This window comes from Leptonychotes weddellii, chromosome 16, assembly GCF_054177405.1.
Source record: "Leptonychotes weddellii isolate Sample4059 chromosome 16, ASM5417740v2, whole genome shotgun sequence".
NCBI lineage: Eukaryota > Metazoa > Chordata > Mammalia > Carnivora > Phocidae > Leptonychotes > Leptonychotes weddellii.
The window spans coordinates 47,995,704-48,006,540 of NC_138384.1; the positions used below are offsets into that span (position 1 = coordinate 47,995,704).

General features: G+C 39.4%; 1 protein-coding gene and 1 pseudogene across 1 annotated transcript in view; both read left to right on the forward strand.

Annotated features, from left to right (window-relative positions):
• The window catches only part of LOC102740693 (uncharacterized), a 23,867-nt gene extending 19,469 nt beyond the window's left edge, over positions 1-4,398 (forward strand). The window contains exon 4 of the mRNA XM_081807630.1: positions 2,377-4,398. Coding sequence (XP_081663756.1) covers positions 2,377-4,280 — 1,904 coding nt within the window. The 3' untranslated portion in view covers positions 4,281-4,398. The remainder of the gene's footprint in view (positions 1-2,376) is intronic.
• Positions 4,399-4,794: 396 nt separating this feature from the next.
• LOC145717679 (polyadenylate-binding protein-interacting protein 2 pseudogene) lies at positions 4,795-7,536 on the forward strand (annotated as a pseudogene).
• Positions 7,537-10,837: the final 3,301 nt, after the last annotated feature.

A 10,837-nucleotide genomic window follows, 5' to 3' on the forward strand; every position in this document is an offset into this window, starting at 1 on the left:
GGGGGAGTGGGAGAGGGAGAAGCAGGCTTCCCGCCGAGCAGGGAGCCCGATGCGGGGCTCGATCCCAGGACCCTGGGATCATGACCTGAGCCGAAGGCAGACGCTTAACGACTGAGCCACCCAGGCACCCCTCAACTTTCATTCTTGTTATTGGTCTAAGATTTCCCATTTCTTTGGTTCGAGCTTCTTAATTCAGTCTTAATAACCTGTGTATTCTTAGGTTATTAACTGGGTTTTTTTTTTTTTCTAAATTATCTGATTTTTTTAGTATGTAATTGTTTATGTAGTTAAAGCATTGATAGCTGTGTTTATTATTTTGGCTAAAATGGGTATTACTTTCAATGTTCTTTTATTGTTTATTCTGGTAGCTATTTTATTTATATCAGATTTTTCTTTGTTACTTCCTTCCTCTACTAAATTTCAGCTAAGTTTCTTCCTTTTCTAGAACCTTGTGGTGGGAAGTTAGATTGTTTATTCCAACTTTTTTCTTAACCATGTATAGCCTAAAAAAAAAGGAAAATGGAAAGTCTATTAGAAAAAAGTAGCAAAAATAAACAATGTTTACAATGACCAAAAAAGAAAAACAGCAAAAACATTAAAATTAGGATTCTCTAGGGTTTTCAATAGATCATGTCATCTGTGAACAGAGATATTTTTTCCATTTCTTTTTCAATGTGGATTCCTTTTATGCATTTTTTGTTGCCTAATTCTTCTGACTAGAATATCCAGTACTTTGTTCAAAGGCAGTGGTGCAGTTACTTCATTACAGTGTTTTTGATCTTTGAGAAGCTTGCAGTCTTTTACTATACAGTATGTTAGGTTTCAGCTTTTCATATGCATATGGCCTTCATTAGGTTGAGGGGGTTTCCTTCTGTCTCTGTTTAGTGTTTTTATTTATAACATGTTGTCCAATATGCTCATATTTGTGTTCTGTCTCAATATCATGTCTTTTTTTTTTTTTTTTTAAGATTTTATTTATTTGACAGAGACAGCGAGAGAGGGAATACAAGCAGGGGGAGTGGGAGAGGGAGAGGCAGGCTTCCCGCTGAGCAAGGAGCCTGATGAGGGGCTCAATTCCAGGACCCTGGGATCAGGACCCGAGCCGAAGGCAGACGCTTAACCAACTGAGCCACCCAGGTGCCCATGATCATGTCATGTCATTTTTGATCATCATTCTATTAATGTGGAGTCCTCAATTTATAGTTTTCTATATGTTGGAACACCCTTAATTCCAGGAGAATTTCCCACATAACATACGTTGTAAAATGGTAAAATGTGCTTTAGATTGAGTTTGCTCTGTTTAATTGTGGACTTTCCATGAATATTCCTCACAGGTAGTGGTTTGTAGCCTTTTTTACTTGTAGTGTGTTCCCCTGGCTTGGATAACCTGGTAATGCTGGTACCCCAGAGAGAGTGTTTTGCTAATTTCTCTTATGTTTTCTCTTTGGACATGTTTGAGGAGATTTGAAGTCCTTTCTCATTAAGTGTCTTTTTGGGCACAGGACTTTTCTTTGTTGGGAGTTTTTTTTATTACTCTTTCGATCTGCTTAGTAGTTGTGATTTTTTAATATTTCTTCATGATGGTAATACCTTTTTTGATATTTATTGTTTTCTTTTTTTTTTTTTTTAAAGATTCTATTTATTTATTTGACAGACAGAGCCAGAGAGCACAGGTGGAAAGAATGGCAGAGGGAGAGGGAGAAGCAGGCTCCCTGCAGAGCAGGGAGCCCGATGCGGGACTCGATCCCAGGACCCTGGGATCATGACCCGAGCCGAAGGCAGACGCTTAACCATCTGAGCCACCCAGGCGCCCCGATATTTATTGTTTTCTTTTGGTATCACTTTGTTCGCAAATGATTATCCATTGTCACCTCTTATCATTACTTTTATTTCTATGGTATTAGTTACTATGTCTGCTTTTACTTCTTCACTTCTCATTTTAGTTGGTCCTTTCTCTTTCATTCTTACTTGATTTATTTCATGGGCTGTCCATTTTGTTGATCTTTTCTGACAACCAACTCTTCTTATTGTTGATATGTTCCTATTTTTACTATATCCTGTTTGGCTCATTTCACTTTTACATTTAAATATCCTTCCTTCTACTAATTTTGCACTCATGTGACACTTCTGATTATTTGAGATGTAGGAAAGTGATTTGTGCTACAAAATGACAATACCACAGAATTATCTATTAGGATATGGTCAGTACGTTGTGTGCAAAGTTATGTGTCCATGGATAAATGAAGTCCTGATGATTCCTTCTCAGCCATCTTTCTGACATTGTCTGATTGACTTGAAGCATGTAATTAGAAGTCATCAGTGTATTTATCTAAAAATAATAAGTGAAATGATTTTTTCTTGTTTCTTATCGTTTAGGCATATCTTTACATACCCAGTGCTTCTTGCCAAAGCCAAGCATAGAAGGTTCTTTCCAAGAAGTGTCAATGTGGACATACAAAAATAGTGTCCCTGAGAATTTATACTTAATGACAGATTGGGACAATGATGGGGAGAGTGAAGGGCATCAGAGATATCATGAAGGACATATTCAAACTGAGACACCTGCCTTTAATAAGAAACTCACTGCCCCAAATGGTGAAGGATATAAAACTATGTGGACAACCTCCCTTTTTAAGTCAGCTGTTTCTGAAAAACAGTGTGATTCTGCAAGAAAAAGCTACTATCAAATATTCAAACATACATGTTTGTGGAAAGAAAATTTGGAAGATTGGGAAAGTTATCTAGCCCATGCTGAAAATAATGATTTGAACCATTTTGAAGATAGGATTGAATTGACCTATCAGTCAAATAGTTCTGATAATCAGAGATTTAGAAATGAAGAACAGTGTGCTAAGTGGGATCTATTTGAGAGGTGCCACAATGTGGAGTTGACCCTACAGAATTACCAGAGCCTTTTCAATGGAGACAGAATTGCTCAATGCAGTGAATCTGAGAGAACATTTAACCAGTGCTCCAGTGTTAATAGACGTGTGACGACTCCATTTCCAAAGAACCATAGTGAATGTCATAAATGTGGGGAAGTCTTTTATCAGAGTTCTAACCTTACTATACATGAGACTATCCATGTGGGAGAGAATCCTTATGAACATAATCAGTGTGGGAAACCTCTTAAGCAGTCCTCCAGTATTGGTGATCATCAGAGAATTCATGAGGGAAAAAACCCATTCAGGTGTAATAAGCCAGGGAACATGTTTAGTCAGTCATCAAGACTAAATATAAATAATACAGTCTCTACTGGAGAGAAAAAGTACATTTTTAAAGAATGTGGTAAAGCCTTTGACTTGCACTCAACACTATCTCAACATCAGCAAATTGGAGAGAAAACATATAAATGTGAAGAAGGTGGTAAAAGCTTTAAGGACTGCTCATCACTAAATAGACACAGGCAAATCCATACCGGAGAGAAACTTTACATGTGTAAAGAATGCGGCAAGGTCTTTAAGAGGCTACACCACCTTACTCAACATCACAGAATTCATACTGGAGAGAAACCTTACAAATGTAAAGAATGCGGCAAGGCCTTTAACCATCAATCAAACCTTATTAAACATCACAGAATTCATACTGGAGAGAAACCTTACCTATGTAACAACTGTGGCAAAGCATTCAGATTTCGCTCAGTCCTTACTGAACATCACAGAATTCACACTGGAGAGAAACCTTACAAATGTAAAGAATGTGCCAAGGCCTTTAACAGTCAATCAAACCTAACTCAACATTATAAAGTTCATACTGGAGAGAAACCTTACAAATGTCAAGAATGTGGCAAGGCCTTTAACCACCACTCAACACTTACTGAACATCACAGAATTCATACTGGAGTGAAGCCTTACAAATGTAAAGAATGTGGCAAAGCATTTAAGTTTCACTCAAACCTTACCAAACATCACAGAATTCACAGTGCAGACAAACCTTACCAATGTAAAGAATGTGGCAAAGTCTTTAAATTACGCTCAACCCTTACGGGACATCACAAAATTCATAGTGCAGAGAAACCTTACAAATGTAAAGAATGTGGCAAGGCCTTTAAGAGGCAGTCAGCCCTTAATCGACATCACAGAATTCATAGTAGAGAGAAACCGTACAGATGCGAAGAATGTGGTAAAACCTTTAAGGACTGCTCATCACTAAATGCACATAGGCAAATCCATACTGGAGAGAAACTCTACAAATGTAAACAATGTGGCAAAGCCTTTAACGGGCACTCAAACCTTACTCAGCATCACAGAGTCCACACTGGTGAGAGACTACAAATGTAAAGAATGTGGCAAAGCCTTTACATTGCACTCAGGACTTACTCAACATCACAGAGTTCATATTGGAGAGAGACCTTACCAATGTAAAGAATGTGGCAAGTCCTTTAACCAGCTCTCAATGCTTACTTGACATCACAGAATTCATACTGGAGAGAGACCTTACCAATGTAAAGAATGTGGCAAGGCCTTTAACAGACAATCAATCCTTAGTCAACATTACAAAATTCATACTAGACAGAAACCGTAAGAATGTGAGGAATGTGGTAAAGCCTTTAAATTACACTCAACCCTTGCTCGACATCACAGAATTCATACCAGAGAGATATGAGATGCCCTTCTTCATTAGGTGGAGCTCATGCATACCTAGTTTTCCATGGATGATGGACAGTATAATACACAAATACGCAGAAAAACTAAATGGAGATGCTATTTATGGTTATAACATTGATGTGAGTTACCATGAAATAGCTATTCAGCTGTACGATACTCCATGTATTGTAAACTAAAGAACTTCCTGAACATTAGAAATAGAAGATTTTACTAATAGCTCTTTAAGGAAAAAGGTGGCAGTCCAGTAAAGTACTGATAATATCTTCAGAGCAATCATTAGAGTGTGAGGTGATGTGGTTGAAATGAAGAAATCCTGACACACACCAGAAGGAGGATAGCTGGTTTGTTTGGACTGGAGAAGGGAGGCGCTGGGCAAAGTGCGCATGGAGTGGGGAAGGGGCGCTACCTGTGTAGATTCGTAGGCTGCCGACCCCGCTGGCGTACACTGGGCTGAAAATGACAACTAACGCCAACCATGAAAGATCCAAGTCACAGCAGTACTAGCCCAAGCATCATCAATGAAGATGTGATTTTATTAAGGGTCATTCTCATGAAGATGACAATGCATTTGCAGAGTACATGTTGATGGAAAATGAAGAGGAATTCAATAAATAGAAGAGGAGTTATGGGAAGAAGAATTTATTGAACGCTGCTTCCCAGAAATGCTGGAGGAAGAAGAACGTGAGTGGCTTATTCCAGCTCAAGATCTCCCACAAACTATGGACCAAATCCAAGACCAATTTAATGACCTTGTTATCAGTGATGGCTCTTCTCTGGAAGATCCTGTGGTCAAGAGCAATCTGAATCCAAATGCAAAGGAGTTTGTTCCTGGGGTGAAGTACTCAAATATTTGAGTAGACGGGGCCCTCTTTTGGTGGATGTAGCACAATTTCCACACTGTGAAGGCAGTATTAGGAGTCTTAATTGTAAAAGCTCTCTTGTCACTGTGTTACACTTATTGCCAAAGTTTTGTTAGTCTTGCATGCTTAGTAAAAGTGCTGAGACTGTTACTAAGGATTAAGCTGTCATTTCACTTTTACTGAGCTGTATGGCACTCTAGGGAAGAGTTCGCTGAAACGTTTACTGAAAATAGAATTGGCCCCATGGCTTGATGTGAAGACAGCGAGGAAAGAAGCACTAGTAAAGTTGTGACAAAGCACCAAATTAAAATGACCTCTAAATCTTAGTGAATTGTCTTTTAAAGCTAAACTAGTCCCTTAGGGTTAGCGAATGCTAGTTAATGTCTAAACTTTATAAAAACGGGTACATTTTCTAGTTGTTAGGCATATTTTTCAGTTCAGACTTAAATTTGCATTTGTAACAAAAAGGATCTCCTTTTTCTGAAGAAGGCCTTGTTAGTTAATTTGAAATAATTCTTTATAGACAAGTATATCTTTGGTTTACTGAAGTTATAAGGTAGTAATCAGATGAGAACTAGTACTGACTTCGATGGTATTTTATCATGTAAGAAATAGTGAATTCTGGGCGCCTGGGTGGCTCAGTTGGTTAAGCGACTGCCTTCGGCTCGGGTCATGATCCTGGAGTCCCTGGATCGAGTCTCGCGTCGGGCTCCCTGTTCGGCGGGGGGTCTGCTTCTCCCTCTTACCCTCCCCCCTCTCATGTGCTCTCTCTCATTCTCTCTCTCAAATAAATAAAATCTTTAAAAAAAAATAGTGAATTCTTCTAATGTTACATCTGAGGAAGTATGTAATTTGAGAATTGCATCTTCTATGGAGTCACTGCATCATAGCTATGCCTATGTGAAGTGCAACGTTTGACCCACCATAATCCAACTGAACAAAGTAATGGTAACGTGATTTGAGTGGTGCTTTTCCTTGCTTTGTTAACCATCACAACAATAGTCTATAGCACAACTTTTCTTTTAACAAAGCTAGAACAGTTTTGGCTTCTTAAACTTCATACTTGGGTAGGTTAAGCTGCCATACATGTTCAGTGTGAATAGTGTTTAAGTTGAAAATATTGTAAAAAAATTATATATTTTTTAAAAATATTAAAAAAAATAAATAATAGTAGAACTGGGGGCGGGGGGCGGAAGGATAGCTAACTCTTCCCTAGAGTGCCATACAGCTGTACTTAACACCTTTCTTAAAAATGACCTCAGGCCTGAAATCTATGGAAATTACTACTCCCACATCATGATAGCAGCACTTGAATGCTTTTTAAAGCTTGTATTCTGTATTTTGAAAGGTGATAATAGAGTGGATTTGAAATGCATAACTAAGTCTTTGTGTGAACTTAAATATATTTTAATAAAACAATTTTTTTTTTAAAGATTTTATTTATTTATTTGACAGAGACAGCTAGAGAGGGAACACAAGCAGGGGGAGTGGGAGAGGGAGAAGCAGGCTCCCCACTGAGCAGGGAACCCAACTGGTGTTCCATCCCAGCACCCTGGGATCGTGACCTGAACTGAAGGCAGATGCTTAACCTACTGAGTCACCCAGGTACCCCAAAACATAATTTTTAACGTGTTAACATGGATGTGTAATGAATGACATGTTATCCCACCACCAATGTGAATCCATCTCATTTTATTGAAGGTTGTAGGTAACTGATGGTATCATCTATTTGGTAACGGTGTGGAATAATATACTTACGAATCCATTTTCTCAGTGATCTTAAGGTTTTTATGATGTGATTATTTTCCCCCTAGTCTGTCATACGATTTTCTCTGTGAAAACTCTGGTATTATTATGCATATATTAGAGAGGGGTATAATATAGAGGTGTTGTTGAGGTTTTTGCTCATGTACTCTATGCTATTGCTACTTAGCGTCCATTTCGTGTAGGCAGTATTTTGCAGGGGCCTTGAATGACATCAGCCACTCACTATTCTCACTAGTGAATCCCAAGACAACACGCTGCAGAGTCCCAAGTTAATGTAACTGCTGATATGACATCTTCATTCCATTCTTTTTTTTTTTTTTTTAAGATTTTATTTATTTATCCGAGAGAGAGAGAATGAGAGACAGAGAGCATGAGAGGGAGGAGGGTCAGAGGGAGAAGCAGACTCCCCGCCGAGCAGGGAGCCCGATGCGGGACTCGATCCCGGGACTCCAGGATCATGACCCGAGCTGAAGGCAGTCGCTTAACCAACTGAGCCACCCAGGCGCCCCTTCATTCCATTCTTGTAAGCAACCCTCTCTCCTTTTTCCCAAAGCATTCCCCTCCCGTGTCCCTTAGAGAAGACACGCACAGAGCTTACCTAAGCCTGCTTTAGTTTGAATAGCCTAGTCTGTACTTAGTCCTGGGATTCTGAAGCACTTCACCATGGCCCCAAATAAAGATATGTGCCCCACGTCATAGGTGGAGGTGTTTTTTTGATGTGTATATGAAATATATGTGTGCATATGACTGTTGGGTGTGTAATTGATAACCCATAAATAAGTGAAACCTATCCCAATGAGAGTGATATGGTAGCCCACGTAAGAGATAGAAAATCTTTAAGATGAAGAATTAGCATGTGGAGGAGGACAACTGTCCGAAGGTGCACAACTGATTCCCTGTATTTAGAAAATATCTTCTTTTCTCCAGTTTTATTTTTCTTCATTATGCTTCCACGTACAAAGGCATCACAACCATTCTTTTTTCCTGTGTTTTGCCGAGAGAGTCCTCTCTAAACACTTGAGATTAGAGTGATGGAAGGCCAGTGGGTACTCAGACATTCACAGTGGGATGTGACATGTGAATCTAAGCAAGACTTGATGAAGCACCATCTTTAGACAGGTAAGACCTATTAAAATGTGAAGAATTCTTCCAGTTTGGTGAGGAAACTGGAGGTGGCTCCCTTTAGTCAGTACAAAGTCACAGGGCAGTCACAGGTATCATTGGATGAATGCCTATAACGGGGAAAAGGAATTGGCAAAGGTGATGGGTTTCTAAGGAGTAACGAAGTCCTACTTTATCTTCATGAACTGATTGAATTCCTGTGTCTTAACTGAGGACTAACGATATTGGATGTTAATGATTACTGAGTTTCCCCAGGCCTAGATCAGTGCCAAGTGATGGATGAGGGTATTGGATGATGCAATGCAATTATTTGTGCAGAGCTTTAAAAATGTCACAGGGCAGAAGAGATGTTCAAGATGAAGTTTTCTGGACAGTGGAATAGGCAGGATCAGCAAGGCATGTGCTGTGGTTGAACCCAAGCTCTTGTTGCCCAGGTAGATAACCCCAGTCAAGGTAAGAGCCACTGTAGTTGGGCAATCTTTCAGGGAAGGTGATGCACTGCTGTGTGGGACCTTCCTCCCTTTAGTCAGTGTCATGATGAGTGTAGTCCCGAGCTCTGGCTCTGCCCATGGCAGGGATTTGTTGGAGGAACAGTTCCAACAGTGAGAGGCAGGAAGCATTTCTGTTCAAACAGTCCAGCGCAAGTGTTCACTGACTACAGAATGAATAAAGATGTGGGGTATATATAGTAGGGAATATTTATCAACCTATAATTAATGAAATCTTGGCATTTCCACAACATGGAGCTAGAGAATGTTCTGCTAAATGAAATAAGTCAGAGAAAGTCAAATACCATATGATTTCACTCATACTTGGAATTCAGAAATCAAAACAAGTGAGCAATGGGAAAGAAAAAAAGAAGTGTAGAGGTAAACCAAGAAACAGACTCTTTAGAGAACAACCTGATGGTTGCCAGAGTGGATGTGGGTAGATGGATGCCTTAAATAAGTGATGGGGACTAAGGATTGTCCTTATGATGAGCACTGGGTGTTGTATGGAATTCTACAATCACTATTGTAAACCTAAAACAAATGTTACCTTGTGTGTTTTAAGTGAAATGCAAACAAAAACCTTAGAAAATGTTTTGTTTTTTTACAGATTTAAGAGACTTTTTGTCTTTGGTTGACTGACTTGCAGTAGTTATACAAAATATACCTTTGTAAACAAATTGAAACATTCATCTTTTCTCCCTTTCTGATTCCTCCCCAATTCAGAAATTCTCAGTAACTATTCTTAATTTTTTATGCCATCATATGTATATGCATAATTTCATAAGAATCTGTTATCCATATGACAAGAAATCATTAGAAATACTGTTATATAACCAAGGTTTTTTGGGGTTTTTGTGAAGATTTCATTTGAGAGAAAGCCTGAGTGAGCACGAGTGTGGGTGGGGGAGTGACTCAGCAATCCAGGCACCCCTGTATTACCAAAGTTTTGACTGGAATGTCACAGCTCAGAAAGAGCTGCATAAACTCACATATGACGAGACAGCTATAGGGACTGAGACTGAATTTATGGAGTCAGTAAAACCCCCTTGTAAATATCAGCCTGATACCTTGTTTACAGAGTTCCCAGCAGCCTTACCAGGTAACCAAAGATCATTTCCCCATTTTTTTTTTGTTTTTTTTTTTTAAGATTTTATTTATTTGAGAGAGAACACAAGCAGGGACGGGCAGAAGGAGAGGGAGAAGCAGACTCCCTGCTGAGCAGGGAGCTCAAGCCCAGGACCCTGGGATCACAACCTGAGCCGTAGGTGGACACTTAACTGACTAAACCCCCTCGGTGCCCCAAGATCATTTCCTAATAGGTGCAGAAACCTGGTTATCTGGGGGACCTCAAGAAGAGTGAAATTCACCCAAATCTATCGATATCACAGGCAATGTCTGGTGACCTATATTTGGCTTGGCTTCTGGCCTAGAGAAGCTATTAAAAGTTCAATATAGAGAATCGTTATGAAACGTTCAACAAAATGATCTGTCCATCAAACCTTTCTTCCTGGTACACTATGTAAATAATCAGGCCAAGTTTTCTTCCTTCAACTAGATTTATTTTCAATGAAATTAATGTTAATTTGGTATGTTTGGTATGATTATAGAGAAAAATATGTTTCAATAACACATGTTTGTAGATAAAAGATTTTAATACTATTCATTATAATGTGGACTAGATTCTGATTTCTCCTAGTGTCATCCAGTGACTGGCTACAAATCCCCAAACTAACATTCTCATTTTTCTCCCACCCTTCTGACCTGAAATTGTGTGAGAACTAAAACTGCCTTTTTTTTTTTTTTAAGATTTTATTTATTTGACAGAGAGACACAGTGAGAGAGGGAACACAAGCAGGGGGGGTGGGAGAGGGAGAAGCAGGCCTCCTGCGGAGCAGGGAGGCCGATGCGGAGCTCAATCCCAGGACCCTGGGATCATGACCTGAGCAGAAGGCAGATGCTTAACGACTGAGCCACCCAGGCGCCCCTAAAA